We start from the raw sequence: 19,798 nt of genomic DNA on the forward strand, positions 1-19,798 counted from the left end.
GTCAAGACTGAATAGACGCGGCACTCATCAATTGTTCCTCCCTTGCATGTATGTCTGTAGCGGCGAAGAGGGAACGACCAACGCTTTCTCTAGTACCCGGTGCTGCATGGGACCCCATTACGCCTGGCCTCACGTCAAAAAGCCCTTTAGCGCTGAAAACTCCACACAACCCGAATGTCACACCCATTTCTCTCAAGGGCTCAGACCACGATTTGAGTCGACTGCCTTCTGGCGAACTATTTGCTAGGTTCAGTGTTTCTGAAGTGCTCGCACTTCAGAATCGACTTCGGTATGCTTCTATTCAGCTAAACTAGCATCCTATCTGCTAAGTTAGAATTCGCAGAGCGGAGGCAGATGGAAAGCAAGAGGAGCTGCGGCAAATGGTTGGGTACGTTGCCTTCCATCTACTCCATTTCTTATCATTTATGTTAGTGTAGCGAACGCTACCGAGATTTGTTGCAGGCTTCCACCTCAATCTTGACCATGCGCGACAGTTCAAACCGAGTCGTCTCTGCTCTTGACTCCCTTGAAGAGGCATCAGCAGATTCCGAAACCTCAGCATTCCAAAGTATTCCTCATCATCCAAGGAAGGGAGAGAGGGACGGTGCGAGACAAATATTGGGGAGGAGTGGGGCTTGCACTAATAAACTATGGTGTATAGATGGACAACTGGAAGTCTTGCAGTCTCTTTCCGCGCACCTTAAGCTTTTGATGGACGCCCCAGAGCAGCTGTGGCGATTACTGGAGAAGCATCAGCATCTGCACGCCTCATGGCTCTTCTCAGTATCCAGGGTGGTGTTTCGCAATCTTGTCAAAAATGGGGATGACGAAGAAGACTCGGAGCAGCCCTGGATTTCTAAGGGTATCGTTGTGGAGGTAAGAGTATATTTGGTCACCACATTGGTGTTCTACGACCGTTCTTCTGCGCAGGAAAGTTTCCCTCTCGCCCAACGGCAATGGGATGCTATTAGCACATTCCGACATCAAATTGTGCTCAGGTCAACACAGGACTTGCGTGTTTGGCTCAGAACTCCTCTCGTGGGTGCACGACATGTATCCGGTTCTCTGAATTTCATGCGTTCTCTGTAGGAAACATGCCACACCCTTATCGCGCTGTTGCTCTTGGATACCATATCAATGTCCGAGAGTCTTGGTCTCTTTTTGTCCCAACGGTCTAAAGCGCTAAAAGGCCTGATATCTAAGCTTGGCATGCTCGTGCCGACCTCACCTAGTCGATCTCGACCATCATCACCATTTTCTGCTGATAGAAAGCAAAACTCGGAAGCTGCGGCCGATTTACTGGCTGATCTCGCTCTGGATGGCAGCAGGGCTTCCCGCACACGACGGAAGGAGGCAGTTTCTGCACTTCGAGAAACGCTGCGCCAAGTTCTGGACCTCCTGATTGGGACACTGGAAACTAGCCGGGCTATCTTTGGTGCTGACGATCTTATGGAGCAGCCGCTCATCAAACAGGTCCTCGAATCAGTTCAGTCAGCACAGATAATAGGTCGACCCAACCATCTGAAACATAAATCGCGCCTTTCAATCATCTCATCGTTTCATGCGACTCCAACCCCAATAACCCCCGTTCTTCAAACTCTCTCTACAACCACGATTTTTGAATCTCTTCCTTCTTCCCAACTGCTTCTCCAGTTCCTACCGCCGTCCATTATCTTATATTCACCATATATCGACACCTCATCAGCTGCCTCCCAGTTGTCAGAGGAGGATGTCCACAAAGCTCGGAAAGCATGGTTTGAAGAGAGCCTCTCCTCCCTTGAAGCAAGCCTGCAGATTTGGTTGGCTAATCTGGACACACTGACCGACGTATGGGACGTGAGATGCGTGCTGCATTCGTACAGTGACAGAATGTCAACAGAGGAATTCGGCGCTGCGATAAATGTATTTGATACGTCATGTTTGGAGCGCGCAAAAGTGTTATGGAATGCATCGCTAAAGGATATAGAAAATAGCTTTTCGGCGTTCCTTGAGAAAGTCAAGGATGACTTCAAAGGAGGCGAAATTTCTGACCGTACGTGCCCACAAACCTTCGCCTGAATGCGCTGGAACGTTTTCCCTTGACAGAAATCAACCCAGAAAGCTTCTTACTGAGCTCCATACCCCATCCCTCATCACCTCGCTCCCCCAACCTATCGTTTGTGGCATTCCGCAAAGCTCTTGACAATCGAATAGCGTGGCGCATCCCTTATCTCAGCGCGATGGGAAAGACTTTCCAGAGGGCCGTCAGGGACCTCAACAGTCATTTCGTTCATTTGCGAGGGATCCTTTTGGGAGGTTTGCGAAGGATCTTTCCTACCGTTCCTAGTTCTGACGTTTCGTTACCCAGTGGCTTTATCGATCGGGTGGACCGGGATTACAGTGAAGCGTCACTCAAGACGTGCATCGAAATAGGACGAACATTGAGCGCACGTCTTGATTCAATAACATCATCCGATGAGGTTGTAACAGATGGTGAGCGTTCTGTTGCGGTGGAATTGCCACATCCGTGCTTGACAGCTCCGTTAATTAAATTAGCAATAGCAGTTGCGGAGTCGCTTCTCATTGGACGACTCGCACACAACTTGGCGGACTCGCTTTATACTCGCGTGCTTTGTCGGCAGCAGGAAATTCCAAAAGGCGGGTGTAATGGCATTGTTTGGCTGGCACCCCTAATTCTTCGTTCACAGACGTTCAATTGCCGCTGCAGGCGGTGTTCAAACGATCCATTTCGTTGTGGGAGCGATATGCAATCGATCGCAGTGTCACGGCATACGCAACAGCTAGATTCGATTTTCCGGGTCAGTATCGTGTCATTGTCAGCATGGACATGCGGACTCAATGACTTCTAGACAACCCGACTCCGCCGCGACCGTCACCTGCGCTTATTCAGGCTTTGCTACTACTTGTTGACGAAGTGCAATTGCTCGGACTGCCATTTGCGTCATCTGAGTTCAGAACAGTTCCGGCAGCGCTCCTAGGCGGATTTCTTGAAGATATTTCCTCATCCTCGAAGCTCAATAGGCAGCAGAACAAATACGACACTGCCTTCTTGGGACGTTTGATAGTCTTATCGCTGGCGGGTAATTGTCAAAATGGGACGGTGGGTGCTTTCCCTAATCCCTATCAGGTTACTTAGCTCCACCCCTCAGGATCGCTCACCCAATCCTTCTGATCGTGCAGCCATAGATCAGGAGATCGCCCGTGTTCAGCTTTTACTCGGACCCCTGTTAAGAATCACTCGGCCACCAGAAGCCCTGTTGCTTGGGAAGATAGATCGTTTGGCAACTGCGCTTCTTCCTCTCGGACCGCCTCCGCCACAGGAAGATCTTACGCCCACTCTCGACTTAGCAAAACTTGGGTCACGTTTCGGCCTCCTCCTCGTAGGAAGTACCGCCGCAAAATGAAGTTATGGTATTATGCATTCATCATATTTGTCATATTGCATCCATATCATGGCATCTCAAGACCGTTTTTGTCAGCTTCCATCCACTCCGTGTTGAGTTCTTCTACTGCCGCTTCGAGCAATGTCCCAACTAGATGTCTGTCTGCGGCACTGCCCTCTAGATAGTACTTGATCTTAGGTTCTGTCCCACTCGTCCTATGAGTCTCTCAATCAACCCAGGGAATATGATGAGATCCGGGAGTCGTACCTAATTGTAAGAACAATACTGGGCGTGCCCTGCTTGTCTCCTGCTCCTTTTGCCCTGAAGGTTATCATGTGCCCACCACTCAGAGGGAAATCTGGTTTGAATAAAGGCGCATTTTCGCTGTCGTACGCGTGCCCTAGAGTCAAATCTCGAACCCGAATGACTCGGAGTCCCCCGAGAGTTGATGGATATCGGGGCTCTGTGGACTGTCAAGAGCGTATGAGGCGAGGCTGTGGAAATTCTCAAAATACCACTGACGTCAGGGCTATCATTGTAGTGTCTCAATCGAGCAAAAATGCGATTAATTGTTGAGGGCTCATTGCATATGAAATAGCTGTTGCTCGTCTGGAAATACCCGTACCTGGATATGATTTTCAGCTCGTGTAAGGTGGCGAAAACGAGGCTAATTGCATACCTATCATAGAGAGATTGCAAATGATCGTACGCAGTTGCACCGCGTGCGTGTAAATGGGCAGCAAGCTCGGCGAAACACATCTGGGCCGATGATCGGCGTTACCCACAAGACTGACCGACTGCCACACGCGCTTACGGTTGCGGAAATTCCGTCTTTATCCCTGATTGCCGTCCCATGCATGTAGCCAATTGCTTCTTCATATCCAAATTGTACATCATATCCTTGCTTCTCGAGAGCAAGAGCTGTGTTGCCAATGTACTTGAACCCTGTTGTGCTTGTCAAAAAAGCACTTGAATTCCAAAGCCGGGAATCACGCGCCAGTCAAAGATTCTGCAAATTTGAATCCCTCGATGCGAGCCATAGCTTCTAGCATTTTTGAACTGACTGTTGACGCCACCATCGCGAGTTTCTCTAGATGGGTCCATCAGGTCTCCGAAAAAAACACCAAGGATGCCGAAACAAACCAATTGGGTTACCAGACTCCTGATATTTGTACAGGATCCACCAGGCTAGGAGAGTTCCCAACTGATCCCCGGAAAAAATCCTCCACTCTCCCGCATTGCTGAAGGAACATGAACGGCTCTGACGCGGGGTTAACATGCGTTGCACACGTACATGCGCTGACCTGCAGCAAAACGATCTGCATCCGGGTCTTGAGCGAGTATGTATGATGCCCCTATCACATTAGCCTGGCGCAATGCCAAGTCCTATGCCTATGTTAAGTCAGCATTACTTCCTCCTGGGCGCAACTCGCACCAGTGCGCCTGAAAGGTTAGTCAGACTCAGAGCTGTACCAGGAGCGTTAATCATAATCTACCTTTCTCTTCCGGATTGGGGTAGGGCACAGTGGGAAATTCGGGGTCGGGAGCCCGCTGTGCTTCAACATATCCGAACGGAGGAAAATTGAATGTTTCAAATGCTTGAACAACGTACTCGTGTCCGACTCCGTGCATTGACGTATTGACAAAGTCAAGCATGCATGACTGATTTGTCGCACTAGGACGGAATGAAATTCATCAAGTGGACGGGCGCCACTGACCGAACTTAACTGACTGTGAATAGCTGAGACCTCTCAAAGTCTCAAAATATGCTTTCCTCGCTCCAGCTGTAACGTCCGGGGAACCAAGTGCTGTCGATGTGTCCCAGATCAAGGGCTCCGAGCATTCTACAATGGCAGCTGCAATCCCTTTGTCATGAGGCTCAACGATCTTCCACCCTTATCAGATAACGCTCATTCTGTCACTGATCAACCTACCTGTACCGCATTATCCCAATAAACCTATCACCGTGGTCGTGAGTAGCAAATATTACTTGAAATATTCGCGGTCACCTTGTACCCATTATCATCCTGAGATGTGACTGATTAAGTGCTCGGGTCACAACAAAGCAGCCGCAGGCGCGCTAACCTTGGGGTTGTGGCTGGCTAGGTGTGCTGTCAGCTTTCGAAACAGATCCTGAAACGGGCGCCAGACCTGTAATCATCACTCCACACGCTGCTTTCAGATGTGCCACAGAAAATGGAACCCTATCGCGCGTGGTGACGGTGACAATTAATATGGCGGAGATGAGCAAATGGCAAATCGAATCACAAGGGTGTGTGTACTAGGCCTCTAAGCAGAAAGACCTTAAAGCCTGCCTGGACGAAAGCACCGGCAGTAAGCCGTGCCCATCGCTCGGAGTTGTGCCGATGATCATGTCCAATGACAACGCCTCTTTCTGTTGCATGGGCGACATTCTCCCTGGTGTATGAAGCAAGACCCTACGTGACAGCTATCAAACACAGTACCACTCCTTGCATTAGGATTGCAGACCTGTGATGCCTGGATGATAGTGACATCGTTCATGCGAGAAAACCCCGCCTCCATGCGGCCGCGTAGACCTTTCATACGTGTCAAAGTCATTCGAGATGAGCAGCAACATGACACTCCTCATTTACTGTACCTTCCTTTACATTAGAACGGTTTTCGTCAGCGGTAAAACTGGGTGCGAACCTGCTGTACCAAATCCGATTCGATTTCTCAGTCGTCGATCGAGCTCTTCGATATTACCCCCATCCCAAAGCGCCTGTATCTCAGCCCTGGTAGCTTGGTTTTGATCCAAGGAGAGCCATTTGTCGACAAGCTCTTTCGTGCTGGGTATCATGAAGGTTCCAGCTCTGTTCGATGTATTGGTGTTTGGATGCGCTGGAAGGGTCCTGAGCTTTGGACGCGATCCGTCTGCTCGAGATTCAGTCCGGACCTCGGCCAACGTCGTGGGAACGTACAAACTGAGATCGATCACTCAATTATTCGCGTCTCCACCACCTCTGCGCACCATCCCGTCAAAGAGCACACAGCTCTACGATGCTAGGCTAGGCTAAGCACTGGGCCTATCGGAGACGTGAATTAAATACAAGGTATATGTGATGACTAAGTTGACAAGTCCAAAAGTGTCCACTGTCAAGAGCGCCACTCTGTGACTGCTGTACTTCGAAAAAGAGTATAACAGTCTCGTGCATTGGGGCTCTGGCTACTTGCCTTCTCATCAAGCACCCGGACTACGTAACTTGGGGGGAACTTACGGATTTGCGCATCAACACTTGAAACACTAAATCATCAACCACCTCCAAGTATCACCCAGATCTCCAGTAATTGGGCCTACAATATCACCACGCATTCCAACACAAAGGGCGTCATCAATATCGACTCAGTCGACGTCAATCTGTGAGGGAAGTGGGCTGATTTAGGACAAGGCTATCAGTCTCGAGTATTAATCTATGGAGAGCTGAGGATAGAAACAAGGAAAGAGAAATGCGACCCCAGTTTCATCAGAGCCCGCATGGAAAATTATAGTGTGGAAGCAATATACGAAAATGAAACTATTATCCCCACCCTTGGGTGCATCCCAGTGCAGCATCGCATTTGTTCGAAACCTTGTGTTGCCGCTGACTGAACAGGCACTTGTTCAGGCAAGATGGGACTGATTGCGTGCCAAAGCCAGGTGGTTTCCATCCTTACCCACAATATGATAGGGCTTGCTTGGCTGCCCTGGGCATGACATGGAAGTTCCCGCCAAGGTTGAGTTCTCACCGCGTCGTCGGTCAAGTGTACTGTAGACTTCGGCTAAGCTGGACAAATTCCGACTGCACGGTTTCGGGGCACTTGATACACCAGCCACCAATCCTCGAAATCAGTTTAGCAACACGATTTAAATATGTATACTCGCATGGCAGCCACTGAAAGTGTTTGTTACTGGTGCCTCAGGGTACCATACGTTAAGGTGCAGTACGGCCCGGGACCGCGCCTTAGCTTAGACGCAGGCCAAAACAGAAATTTCCTGTCATGCTACCAGTGTGCAACCAGGCGAGGTTGGATGGAAGGTAGACTTGCTGCCTGAAGACGGAAACGGTCAACGAGTGTCGCTGGCCACCTGATTTCCCAAAACCTCAACGGAACTTCGATAGTGTTACCTTGGTTGTGCTGGACAGATTTGCACCATCGGAGGAAGCGTGGTTCTCACGCGCGAACATAGACCTCAGTTTCCTTGAGCGCCATTTCTCGTGGCTTCCATCTTCCCTGGCGTCAGCGCATGGTTGAGACGACTGCTGATTTAACGAACACTTCGCAGACTGGAGCTCCCAAATAAATACACGGTTCGATCCACCATGTGTTGGAGCATGGGGTGTGGAGCATCCTGAATATGAAATGGAGAAATTAGCGAGAACACAGACATTAGCGCGTTTGAAGATTGGCGCAATTAGAGAACATAAGTCACCCAGATTCATTCAGGCTTCGTGTAACAGCCGGAAGTCCGGAAAGTGCATCCAGAGGGCCAGGAAAATGCGAGAACATCCAAGTAGCCGAATCGTCACGACCCCAACCATGAAATATGACAGTGAGAGCAAGCTAGCTTACCAGCTGCACAGGGTATTAAATGCCAGAGGAAAAAATAGTCAAATTAGTGCTGGGTTTATTATAGTTACTCCTGTATGATATCTTCTTTCTTGGGTCTCAACTCCCTGAGTTCCTTCCCTTGACCCAGAATATCCTTGGCGTTGTCGTCAACAAGAATACCTGAAAAGCGACAAAGTCCATGACGTGGCGACAAAAGAAGGTCACGCGAAACGCATACCGAGACCTTCCTCTTTCACTAAGTCCAAGACATGCTCCAGCAATACGTAGCCATCATGATCAGGGTCAAGTTTTTTGACGATGCCATCTACAGTCTCCGCATCGGGCTTATGCTTGATGACACTCAAGGCATGTCGCAGATCCCGAATGGATATACGTCCCTGCTGATCGGCAGTGATCTGCTGAAGCGATGACCCGACGCGGAAGTCATAGTCATCAAGTTGCTTATCCACTTTGTTCAGCATACCACGAATGCGCTTGGATAAGGATTGTGATGGAGATGCCTCCCCAGAGGTCTCCTAACGTCAAGCGATCAGCAATTGATTGTTGGGGTCGATGTTGGAAGGCATCACCTCTTCAGATTGAAGATTCTGCTCCATGATCGCCCCTAATTCATCACGCTCTTTCAAGACACTGGATTTGGCACACAGGATTACCAGGGCTTCTCCGAGTTCAGCTAGCTGTTCAGTTGTCATGCGAGCGTCATCTGCTTCGGGTTCAACGACAAGCTAGGTGAACAGTCAGGACACATCCCATCTGGGTCGTTAACTTCCCGCACCTCGGAATCAGGAAGCATGGATTGCACAACACGCTGTTCCTCCTCAAGCTTCTGTCTCTCCTCCAGCTCTTTCCTGGCGCGCCTAGCGTCTTCTTCTTTCTGGAAGAACATTGAGGATCCGGAATAAACGCTAAAAACAATGGGTCCTGTACCTTCTCTTGCTCAGCCTCATCTTCAATGAGCTCCTCCTGCTGTTGCAAAACTTCGAGTTTCTGCTTGTAACTCGCTTTCTCGCTATCCACAGCCAACTCTGTTTCGTTGAGCTGTCACGCGCCAATGTCAATGATCTGATCATTATTAAAATCGCGATTGCACTCACGAGTGGATCAGGCAAGCTGCTCAACACACCAGCCAAACTTTGAATGACTCCATCACTACCTCGATTCTCGCCCCAGTCGAAGGCACGAGACAAGATGAGGAGGACACCGGAAATATCGTGGTTTAGATGGAGATCAATCCAGTTATCGAGCTCCTCGCGTAGACGACTGGGGGAAACACCCATAGTCCTGACACCGCGTGATTGACATGCGTGTTGCAGTTCAGCAGTAGACAAACTATCAACAGCTTCAGCCGCAATCAACTTGTAACAACTAGATAAGTCACGCAACTAGAGTGAGGAGACGGCACCAGGCAAACCTTGTCATCCCGCTTGATATGCTCGAGACGCTTGCGAATCTGGTACTTGAGATAGTTGTCCGTCCCGAACGCGTTAATGTTCATGTACCGACACATGGAGACGAGTTGTGGCCTCGACAAGTTATCCACGGTGAGTTCATCGTCAAAGAGCTTTGCTACTTTGATGATATCCTCCGTTGAAGGCCTGTCACCAGTGCTTCGGACCTGGAGATGGTTAAATCAACAAGACAAAATGGTATTTTGTAATTGACAACCTTATAAAAGAACTCTTTGAACTCTTCCGTGCCCACTATCGACTTCCCGCCTTTAATACCACTTTCCAGCAGGGTTTCTTGGAGGAACTTTGCCATTTCTAGGCGCACCCGCAAAAGCTTTCTTTGTTTCTCATCCTGTGGAAGGCGTAAGCATTCAAAGGTACGCCACAGGGACCGGGACTGACTAACAGCAGCGAACTTATCCTCGAATGTTGACGGAAGCATGTTGGGAAAGAGCTTAATAGCCACAGGCAGGAGAAGTTCCATGAAGGGGACGATGACGAAAACGGAGAAAGGAATGAGCCGGAGGAGGTCTTGAGTTGTTCTTCGAAGCTGAGGGAGCCAGAGAGATGCGTCAATGCAGCGCCATATGATTCCGGGGGGCTGCAACACACCTGACGGCGCTCTCTCCGTGTCAAAGCTTTCCCCTGAAGCGTTCGCCTTAGTAAACGGGCGGAGATCTTAATCTCAGAAGCCAGCAACTTGGTTCCATCCCAGTAGTGATTTGCCTCATGTTTAATCTTTTGCCATGCTCTCGTGAGGAGAGGCTGCTTGGGAGCTTCCGTGCTCTTTTTTTGAGTGATATTTACGTTACTAATATCTCTTTCAGCATCCTTTATGAGGTTTGGGCTGGTAGACTTTGAAGGACCCGAAGAAGAAACTTCTGAGCTATTAGTCGCGCTTACGCTTGATGATTTTCCGCTTTCTGTGGCCGAGGTCGAATTATAACGGAAGGGAAGAATTCTCTGTTGGTGGGTAGATCGGAGCAGAAGATGATGTTCTTGGACAACCATTACTGTAGAGGGGGCATTGCGGAAAGGCCGATAAGGCAAGCTTGCCAATCCTCGCCCCGGCAGGGGAAACCATACAACCATTAATGGCGCTTTACGCGAGTACTGGGAGCTTGTGAAGATCACCTGACTCCAGAAGGATTTCGGCAATGAGAAATGGCCCATTGGAGGGCCTCGACGATGGATGTCAGTCGAGGGGGAGTTCTGCTACCACAGCGAACACCCGGCACGGGCCTAAACCTTCACGCGGTGCCCCTGTTTAAAACTAATTAGGCCTCTAACATCTGAAGGGAGGATGACGTGGCCACCGTGGTAATGCCAATCAACCGCAACCCCGTAAGCCCAGAGCCGCACTGGCTGGAGAGATGCAAGAGCGCGGGTGCATGTCCCGCCGTCAAGCCAACCCTTCCTTTTTCTTCTCACCACTACCTTTTTGGGATGACGAGCGCGATAGTGGCAACGCCAATGGTGACCTCCGTAAGCCCAGACGGGACTGGCCAGAGGACTGTGGGTTCAAGTCCCACCGTCACCCCAACCCTTCCTTCTTTTTCTCTTCTCCACTACCTTTTGGGATGGTGAGGTGCAATAGTGGTAGCGCCAATGGTAGCCTCCATAAGTCCATGGGCAGGCCGGAGGAGTGCAGGTTCAAGTCCTGCCATCACCCCAACACCCTTCCGATTCATCTTTCTCTCCACTACCTCTTCGTGACGAGGCGCGATAGTGGTAGCGCCAACGATAGCCCCATATGCCGACAAAAAGTTGACTGCAAGGAATGCAGGTTCAAGTCCTGCCGTCACCCCAACACTTTCATTTCTCTCCACTACCCCTTCTACCAAAGGCCTATCTGCCACATGCCTTTATTCAACAAGCATGAGCAAGATGCCACCAACACCCATCGCCTTTCGCTGCCACTGGAACATTCACCAGCCTACCGTGACATAAACCCGTGAAAGCACCCTCCAACTCACCCACCCGCAAGAACCGCGCACTCAAACATTGACTTAACCATAGGCACACAGCAGCAAAACATGCGACCCCAACACTGGGGGTCGCGTGTCCTTTTCTCTATCCAACCTCTTTCCACCTCCATTCTCCCTCACCCGTTGTTCAATCTCAGTGCAGGGGTCGCATGCCCCTTTATGTGTTATTGCTTCATCTCACTTTATTCTCCTTCACACCATTGATTACTCGATGTCTCATACTTCCTAGGTCAAACAAATTCCTTTCTTCACATCCTTATGTTCTCCAAACTTTTTTCACCCGAGTCACTATAGTACGGCATATGCCGATAGGCACGGTTACGTACTCTAAAATGAATCCATCCATCCATCCATCCATCCATGGCCCATTGGAGTCAGCAAGACAAAAATAGATACTTTGAGAACGGTTGTGAATCGGTTCTGTTGCAGTCTTTGGTAACGGGATAAATATGATGGCGAAACAAGAGAAACCCATAGCATTCCGAATGAGTGCTGACTTGAGGGCGCCATGCAGGAAGCATGGCCCATGTAGAACGCACAAAGGAATAGGCGAAGGTTGGGTTTTAAAGAATAAGGTACATAATAGGATACTGAAGCTGATATGATTACAATTATGCTCGAATAGGCTCGACATTGTCCCAGAACTTGCGCTCTTCGTCCTCCTTCACAACATTTTCAATAACAGGCGTAAGATATCGGGTATCCTAACGTGAGCAAAAAAAAAAAAAACAGAGGGTGAGTCCACAATCCACGAAGCGCACGCCGCACACACAACACAACTCTGGTATGTAGGTGTGCGAGCGCGACACAGGTTCATTGCGCACCTCCTTAACGGGAGTCCATTGGTCTTTTGGCAAGTTTTGGTGAAGAATAGAGAGCTGGACTGCCCGGCGTATACGCCAGGCACGATCATATTGCTCGGCAGGCGATAAACGCTGGAGGGCCTAATGAAAAAGAGAGCCCTTTAGCCTGACCTTCCACAACTACTCACGGTATACGGACCTTCGCAACATCATCCCGCTCCTCAATCACTGCACGCAAAAATCAACATAGGGAACGATACACAAAGCGACACTCAACACTAACAAAGGTCGTCATACCGGAGACCCATCTGGCGATGACCGGATATTCTGGCAAATGACTGAGCCAATGGAGCAAAGAATTTCGAAAGCGTGCGAGAAGCACGAATCTGAGGTGCAAGTGAAACACCGAATGGTCCGAACACCATGCTGGCTATGGAAGATCAGCTCTGTTCGACGAGCTGACCGCTTGCCTGTGAGCTTGAGAAAGTGAAATGCCCTTCGGATTTTACCGGCGTTATGCTTCTTACGTCCGGGTCCGCACCGAAATTCTATAAAACATTCTTCGTCGCTTTATTAGCTTCCTTCACATTATTCTTAAGGCTGTCTAAAGGCTTAGAAGGTGAGACGATAAACACCTTTGGCGCCTCGATTATTATTTGTAACCTCCAAATAGTTCCAGCCATGCCTAACAACGCCGAACGCACTTTCATCATGATCAAGGTCTGTCCATTGTCCAATCCTCTATCAATATTTCGATCTTGGTCATTTCGACGTTCCTGTAACAGCCTGATGGCGTCCAGCGCGGGATCGTTGGAGAAATCATCAAGCGCTTCGAGCAGCGCGGCTTCAAGCTAATCGCCTTGAAATTGGTCCATGCTTCAGTCCCTCATCTTGAGAAACGTGCGTTTCAAGTCTATCGGGTTTATATTCTCCCTTTGTGGGAACATGATATATAGATACTGACCCTGGCTGCGTTCGCCTGTGCGGCTGCAGACTATGAAGATCTCAAGGATAAGCCATTCTTCCCGGGACTTATCAAGTACATGAACGCTGGGCCTGTCGTTGCAACGGTGTGGGAGGGCTTGGATGCTGTTAAGACCGGGCGCACCATCCTTGGTACCACTAACCCACTCGCCTCAGCTCCAGGTGTGTTCTGCCTTTCGCATCGATTGTTCTCACCTGATTCTCAATCTCCGTATACAGGAACAATCCGAGGCGATTTCGCCCTTGCCGTTGGGCGAAATGTGTGCCACGGCAGTGATTCCATCGAGAATGCTGAAAAGGAGATCACCCTGTGGGCACTTTACCTTCTTACTTTCACCTTTGAGCACTGACGAACTATTCGCTTTCAGTTGGTTCCCCGAGGGCGTTGTTCAATATACCGATGTGAAGGCTCAGTGGATATTCGAATAAAGACGATCGGGGGCATATGTATTAGTAGTAGGAAATATCACGTATTGCAAGTCGAGCGCGCTGGGGAAAGCATGGTTACCAAAGTGTGCCCACTGAGCTGGTCATCCGTGGAAATCAAGCAAGTACCACGCGCAGTTGACACAGGGCCCAGTTCCTGATGATGAAAACGGAGAAACGATTAACCCTTAAACCCTTGAGGATCTGCTTTCTGCGCACGAATCCGACCAGGGGGAGGTCAGTGTCTCACTAGCAATCTTTCCATTGGAACAGCCAGTGAGATTCTGAAAACTCCAAAAACGCAATTATGATGGTGACGAACGTTGCTAAGGCGAAAAAAAAAACGAGGCCAATCAGTTAGATTATTAAATCCGCAACACGCAGAGATCGCAGGAGGACCCAAGTGTCAATTTATATTACGATAATACAGGTCCATCAGTGGTACTACACGTTGAACTTCTCTACGTTGGGTAAGGTCACCCTGAATACAAAAGCTTGAGTGTCAACATCTTGACCATATGGGTCTACGTATGGGACTCCGGCAGCACTCCCGTTGATGGTGATGAAGTCGTTATCAGTCATGGTGAAGAGGAAGTAGTCGTTGGGAAAGGACCGATCGAGCACCGGGGCGAGTGCAAACGATTCCCATTTGGCAGAGATAAGGGTCTTATCCTTGGCCCCTCCTGACATCGAGTTCTGTTGTGAATCCGTTTTTATCCGTTAAAGAATTGAACAAACTAACCGTTCTGAAGGCCGAATCTTCCGAGCTGGTCAGGATCAAGGTAATTGACGAACGAAGCATAGGCAGCTGGGGTGATAGATGGGTCTAGAACTCCCTTTGGTGCTACTGGCGTGAGTCCATCGAACTTGGAGCCGTGGATGTCAGTCGCTTTCGAGATGTCAAAGAGGTCTGCCTGCCTGACGAAACGGTTCGAATGTTAATGACAAATTTCACAAGCTACATTCAACTTACTTGTAAGAAGATTGAGTTGAATCGCCTCCGTGACCATTTCCATCCCTGGAGAGCACCAAAAACTGATTCTTATTGAGGTAATGAATCTCGCTTTGCGCCAAAGTGGTGCCCTTCGATGTCTGAGGTAAAGGCACGATCCATTCACCTTCGAGCTTTGGACGGCTGTTCCCCGACACGACGTATTTGAAGAGGCGGGTATAACGGTTAGTTGACTTGGAGGACCCGCCATCCTGGATCGTGGCAGACTGGAGCATTGCATATAGATATCTGCCGTTTGGCGAAATGGTCAAGCCCTCGAAGCCTATTGCACGTCAAGATCTTAGTGTCCAGCATCAGGAACTTGGGAACAGATGTGTAACCTTGGTTTGGTGTTCGACCAGTATCGGGGTTAATGGCAGATGTGAAATTCAATGATCCACCAATAAGAGGAACAAGAGCTTCAGGGGGCTGAATCGTCGATAGAAGTGTGCCTAAACGCAATTTCTGTCACTAACTGCCGACATCTCAAAATCGAAACGAGCTCCAACCATCACGTCTAAATCGGTAAATATAAGGACCGTACTCGTCACTCACGAAGTACCTAGAAGACGGTGAGATGTGGATTGAAATAGTCATAGGGTGTACTCACGAGCCATCTTTATTGATGACAAGTCCTTCCGCATCGATGGTCAAATGGTTATAGGTCGCATTAGCAATAGGAATGGGCGGGTCAGCAAAAGGGTTCTGAGGATATCCAGGGGTTTGAGGGCGAACTCCCAACGCGTCTAAACCTGTCGTGCGTCCTCTCTTCCGGTCGAAAGTGAGTGCGGTACGACGATAGGTCAATTTCAATGTTTTGGTTCCAACATCGAAAGGAAGTTTGCCAGTCCCGTAATACGGAGCAAAGGTGAAGTCGAAGTACTGGCGGCGAGCTCGATAATCAATAGTACCTTCGCTGTGCAGTTGTCAAGGTATAAAAACGGAAACGCTTCATCGCTGGCGGGATATCGCTCACGTATTGTGGCCGCTACCCCACAGATGAACATTGGATGAGTAATTAATTTCAGGTGGGATAAGGAGAAGGGTAGTACCGGTCGGGCTGCGTAATTAGGGTACCAGAATACGTTCCGCTTTGCTTCGTGAAGGTACCGGGTTCGAGAGCAATCGCAGAACCGATCCCTCCAATTGTTTCCCCTAATGTGTCACGCAGCTGGGCTGAGATGGTCCCAACCGCCACGAGTCCCTAAGGGAAAAATAGCCAGGGCTTTAGTATAACGCCCTGCGGGGAGTAACTGCGTTGCCCAGCACCCACCTTGTTGATAAATGTCAAGCCTCCCAAGGTCACCAAAACAGGACCCAGGGTCCTTGGCACTACAGCTCCTTGGGCAGCAGCAACGAAGGAACAGGCTAGGAGTGCACTGTGGGCAAGACTCTTCATCTTCAGTGTCGAGGGCTTGAAGGTAACCAAGCATCGCTCTTGGCGTCAATCTTATACCTGGGTGGCGATTCTCCAAGTTGGACATAAATCCCTGCTAACAACGTAAGCGCAGAACGCACGACTCATGCAAGAAGCACTAAGAATGGTTCGGATGTACAACGTGCGTCGGCTATCGCACAGTGCATCGAGCTCATAAAAAGACAAATTTCAGGAACACTAGCAATTCCAAGAATGTAGCTCAGGCACAGGAAAAATATCATCGTGAGATAAGTAGAACCCTATTTATGACAGTGCCTTCAGCAATTCGGACCAAGGTCGGGGATCCTGCCTAGAAGCTATTCTAGGCAGGACTCCAGCCTCTATGACAAACAAACAATATATAGAAAGCTATTCGGTGGCCAGGCAGGCGCAGCGTTGGGGCTGTGCATTATATGTGTGTGAATCTGTCATTACAGAGGCTTCACTGTTGCCGTGCACAACTCCTCGGGAAGACACCCCTGTAGTGCAAGAAGCTCGATGGCATCGCCCCCAGAAATCGCTAGGAGACAGCCCACGTAAGTACTCCTGAACAAATTCAAATTTTTACCCAGCTACTGGAGGGCTAAGTACTCTGGTTCCGCCTCATCCACTTTAGCCCCATCTTACCACCTTGGCTGGCTGGCGAAGAACAACTGTTCACAAGTCAACGAGCATCACTTTTGACAAACCCAGCAGCTCTGGAATGCCAGGGTTTTCTATGTATGCCTCCCATATGGTCGCCACAATGCAAGTCTGCATGCCAGTACCGCATACGCAGTGACGAGGGCCATAGAGGGCCATATGACAACCGGTCATCGTCAACCCGCATCAGGAAATTGTGGCAGTCAACTTTGGACATTTCTGACGGTCCTGTTGCTTCTAATACAATGAAATTGGCCAATTTCCCAATAAAGGTGTCATATTTCAATTCAGTTCAGAAGTGAACTCAATTGTTTTCAAACCATTTGAAGTGAAACCCTGAGGACCATTTGCTGATGCGCTGGCAAATGAATCAATTGCAACACGAGGGACGCCTATGGCCATTGACGAGCTGCACCTCCCGCGCGTATTGCAGAAACGTGTATGTAGACCTCACCCAGGCCGATGGAAACGAGTACGGTGTTGTAAACGCGGCGTTCCAAATATGGCAACCCGCTTCAGCGGTTCACTCGCAACCCAGATGTAATATAGAAAGAAATATAACTAAAATACACACGGTGCTTCAGCGCCCATATTTATACTTCTCAACAACATTCCAGGCTCTTCTATGCCTAGCGCTTACGCAGGCGCTGTAGAATATTCCCGGATATAGTCTCATCATGTGACTCGTATTCCAACATACGGGAAGGCCACATGCCCAAAGCCCCAATGGGAGGGCCAGCTCGGTTCTTCATGTGACACCCGTTCTGGACATAACATCATTTACAAATTCGATATCATCGATACCCCTCCCATGCCACCGTTCTGATGATTCTCACATCGCACTAGAGCATTTCCATGCGACCGCGGGGACATAAAGGATCGCTACTAGTACCACTTCTAGCTAGTACAAGTGAAATACAGTGAGAATGTATTGTGGTATACATCCACAAACAATAAACACCGGGAACAATCTTACTTTGCCATATATTCTCGTCACGACATCGTACGGGGCATCTTTCAATAACACTCGAGCTGGTTCATGCTGGTGAGGCAATTAGTTTTCAAGTGCAAGGGACTCGCCACGGAGTGAGTATCCTTCGTTCAGCGACTATTTCAAGATGTGTCCGTCGTCGATATATCGTTAATCGGTCACATTGGAGGACCTCTTCCCTCTTCGACTTTGCTCCAATGTGTCGTCTGGCTCGTAATCAGTGGGTCCCAGTTCAAAAACCTCCGCATCATGTAGTACTCCGTCCATCGGTTCGAATGGTACACGGGTGTACCCTGCATTGCCTCTCGTTTTTGCCACGCCCTCCCGAACGGCAGCATTACGACCCAACGTACGCCACAGGTTGATTAAAAACACAGTGTGAAGATAAATAACGAAAGCGAGACTATGGAAGGGAAATGGTGAAGTTGAAGTAGGTGAGAAACCGGGATGAACGTACCAAAACATGAGTAATGCATATGTTACGTGGTCAACTTCAATCGAATTTACAAATTTTAGTTCTTCATCCGTTGCGCTCATGAACAGCACCCTGTGAAATTGGCGATGAGAGAGTATGAAATACGCTAGATAGACCCCAATTTTTACCCTCCGGCAACAAGAAGCTATTCAACGCTACGGTTAGCTAGTGTATGGGCTCATTTTCTTAACAAATAACCTACCAGAGGCGGAAGATGCTGAAAGGATCGAATAAATGGGGAAGGTGGTTCAAGTTCTCTTGACGCGGGTTCCAGTCTTGCTAGATCTCGCAAGACAAGAGAAACTTCGATTATTCGAGTAGCGCCGGCAGACATCAAGACAATGCCAAATATAGAATGGATCTAGGGAAAAGCAAGGGCTAAGCTTTGACGGGGGATCGGTCGTGAGGGGCGTACTTTAGTGCTTATCGCCATCGCTTGCTCATGTGCTGACATTGCCCAGCCAGTAATGATGATGATGATCCCAGGAATGACGGATCGTCTCCCATTGCGAGACAAATATACACCAAGTGCGCCGCCCGCCCACCCTGTCGAGATTAAATATATGAACATTGCACAGTCAGCTTACAGCCACTTACAAAGGATTCCGAGACTCCTAATATCTCCCTAGGTCAGTCAGGCATGTGAAAGTCATCAATGAGGGGCGTACGTGTGTTGCAAATCTTTGTGTGACCATTTTGTCAGAGGACCATGGTGCTCTGTAAAAGTATTCACAATTCCCCAGAGTAGGATGACAACGCTATCGAACCACTCTTGACTTCTCCCAGTGCTCTGTATCCATTCAGACCCAGCAAGAAGAGCAATGGCCAATAGGATTCCATAAGCAATAAAGCCGGAACCCATAATGTAATGCGCCAGACACTGGTTCAATCCGCCGTCAAAACAGTAGCCTCCCAGCGTCGCTGCACCGAACACCATCTGGATTAGGGTCCGATGGTATTAAGTGGGGAACAGCATGTAGTGTCAATAACACGCGTCACCTGTGTCCATCCCAATATAGGCCATATTTTGCCAAGGAGACCATGAACTATAACGAAATAGGGTCGTATAGATTTCTCGTGAACATGGAGCTTAAGATACACCCCAATGCACAACTGCATGACCATTGGCACGTAAAGAAACGAGGCAAATGAACCGTGTACCTACAATCAAGCCGGGGTCACGAGGTGCACAATAAGGTATGTCCACAGCACTCACAGTCTCTTTGAATTGCCTCCCGCCATGGGAATGCCCAAGGAAATAGCCGCCGGACGTTAAAACAAACCCTACAACCTAAGTGGGGATCAGATTTGGTGTGGCACCAGCTGGCCGAGGCGCACACATACTTGCGTTGGAATATGCCAACGTGAGCTTTGAGAGATGGGCGCTCATGATAGATACACGCGTATGTATGAGGGCGAGAGATACGGCCTACCGAACTAAGCCCAAGACCATGCCAATTGGGAATACGAAGCCCCATGTCAGTGTTTGGATGGCAATGTGCAAATATAGAATTGCATCGATCGGCTTGGCATCGTTATCTGGACTGTGGACCACCTCGCCGTCGTGCTTGTGGGCAAGCGCACTGGAGGCGCTGGCAACCAAGAGAATTAACGCCACGCATCTACACTTCCTTGAGCCCATGCCGGTGCCAAGGAGACTGTGGTGGCTGTGTGGGAA

At 49.2% G+C, this 19,798-nt stretch overlaps 7 protein-coding genes across 7 annotated transcripts; 2 read left to right on the forward strand and 5 right to left on the reverse strand.

Annotated features, from left to right (window-relative positions):
- Positions 1–50: 50 nt before the first annotated feature.
- On the forward strand, positions 51–3,609 carry EI90DRAFT_3229915 (uncharacterized protein; the record flags this gene model as incomplete). The annotated part of the gene is made up of 11 exons (XM_039066494.1): positions 51–289; positions 335–388; positions 438–604; positions 662–876; positions 931–1,038; positions 1,090–2,032; positions 2,086–2,472; positions 2,536–2,643; positions 2,688–2,798; positions 2,850–3,100; positions 3,150–3,609. The coding sequence occupies 11 exons, from the start codon at positions 51–53 to the stop codon at positions 3,402–3,404; spliced, it is 2,838 nt and encodes a 945-aa protein (XP_038912857.1). The 3' UTR covers positions 3,405–3,609.
- EI90DRAFT_3229921 (uncharacterized protein) lies at positions 2,971–6,204 on the reverse strand (the record flags this gene model as incomplete). The annotated part of the gene is made up of 18 exons (XM_039066495.1): positions 2,971–3,598; positions 3,651–3,846; positions 3,899–4,008; positions 4,063–4,142; positions 4,198–4,336; positions 4,377–4,473; positions 4,527–4,624; positions 4,678–4,769; positions 4,819–4,826; positions 4,880–5,058; positions 5,116–5,270; positions 5,318–5,341; positions 5,393–5,410; positions 5,469–5,485; positions 5,535–5,587; positions 5,652–5,821; positions 5,874–5,941; positions 6,054–6,204. 18 exons carry the CDS (start codon positions 6,202–6,204, stop codon positions 3,451–3,453), a joined length of 1,803 nt encoding a protein of 600 aa, XP_038912858.1. The 3' UTR covers positions 2,971–3,450.
- Positions 6,205–8,019: 1,815 nt separating this feature from the next.
- Positions 8,020–10,414, reverse strand: EI90DRAFT_2930184 (LETM1-like protein-domain-containing protein; the record flags this gene model as incomplete). Its single annotated transcript, XM_039055015.1, has 10 exons — positions 8,020–8,114; positions 8,173–8,470; positions 8,525–8,680; positions 8,731–8,829; positions 8,883–8,993; positions 9,050–9,310; positions 9,367–9,570; positions 9,618–9,755; positions 9,810–9,953; positions 10,016–10,414. 10 exons carry the CDS (start codon positions 10,412–10,414, stop codon positions 8,020–8,022), a joined length of 1,905 nt encoding a protein of 634 aa, XP_038912859.1.
- A 1,241-nt stretch (positions 10,415–11,655) lies between these two features.
- EI90DRAFT_3070597 (ubiquinol-cytochrome-c reductase complex subunit 6) lies at positions 11,656–12,659 on the reverse strand. Its single transcript, XM_039061237.1, has 4 exons — positions 12,478–12,659; positions 12,394–12,422; positions 12,216–12,335; positions 11,656–12,095 (listed from the first exon to the last, which is right to left on the reverse strand). The coding sequence occupies exons 1-4, from the start codon at positions 12,617–12,619 to the stop codon at positions 12,003–12,005; spliced, it is 384 nt and encodes a 127-aa protein (XP_038912860.1). The 5' UTR covers positions 12,620–12,659; the 3' UTR covers positions 11,656–12,002.
- EI90DRAFT_2999353 (nucleoside diphosphate kinase) lies at positions 12,396–13,607 on the forward strand (the record flags this gene model as incomplete). The annotated part of the gene is made up of 6 exons (XM_039056287.1): positions 12,396–12,813; positions 12,868–12,914; positions 12,980–13,094; positions 13,188–13,340; positions 13,398–13,488; positions 13,547–13,607. Exons 1-6 carry the CDS (start codon positions 12,711–12,713, stop codon positions 13,605–13,607), a joined length of 570 nt encoding a protein of 189 aa, XP_038912861.1. The 5' UTR covers positions 12,396–12,710.
- A 390-nt stretch (positions 13,608–13,997) lies between these two features.
- EI90DRAFT_2999358 (esterase-like activity of phytase-domain-containing protein) lies at positions 13,998–16,399 on the reverse strand. Its single transcript, XM_039056288.1, has 9 exons — positions 15,869–16,399; positions 15,648–15,799; positions 15,572–15,583; positions 15,206–15,511; positions 15,105–15,157; positions 14,937–15,047; positions 14,578–14,878; positions 14,347–14,522; positions 13,998–14,287 (listed from the first exon to the last, which is right to left on the reverse strand). Exons 1-9 carry the CDS (start codon positions 15,992–15,994, stop codon positions 14,049–14,051), a joined length of 1,476 nt encoding a protein of 491 aa, XP_038912862.1. The 5' UTR covers positions 15,995–16,399; the 3' UTR covers positions 13,998–14,048.
- Positions 16,400–17,795: 1,396 nt separating this feature from the next.
- EI90DRAFT_2930350 (uncharacterized protein) lies at positions 17,796–19,762 on the reverse strand (the record flags this gene model as incomplete). The annotated part of the gene is made up of 10 exons (XM_039055021.1): positions 17,796–18,048; positions 18,103–18,192; positions 18,312–18,481; positions 18,536–18,666; positions 18,718–18,734; positions 18,789–19,057; positions 19,120–19,281; positions 19,337–19,411; positions 19,465–19,489; positions 19,554–19,762. The coding sequence occupies 10 exons, from the start codon at positions 19,760–19,762 to the stop codon at positions 17,796–17,798; spliced, it is 1,401 nt and encodes a 466-aa protein (XP_038912863.1).
- Positions 19,763–19,798: the final 36 nt, after the last annotated feature.

The sequence above is a fragment of the Cantharellus anzutake genome (genome assembly GCF_015039405.1).
Source record: "Cantharellus anzutake strain C23 chromosome Unknown EI90scaffold_46, whole genome shotgun sequence".
Taxonomy (NCBI): Eukaryota; Fungi; Basidiomycota; class Agaricomycetes; order Cantharellales; family Hydnaceae; genus Cantharellus; species Cantharellus anzutake.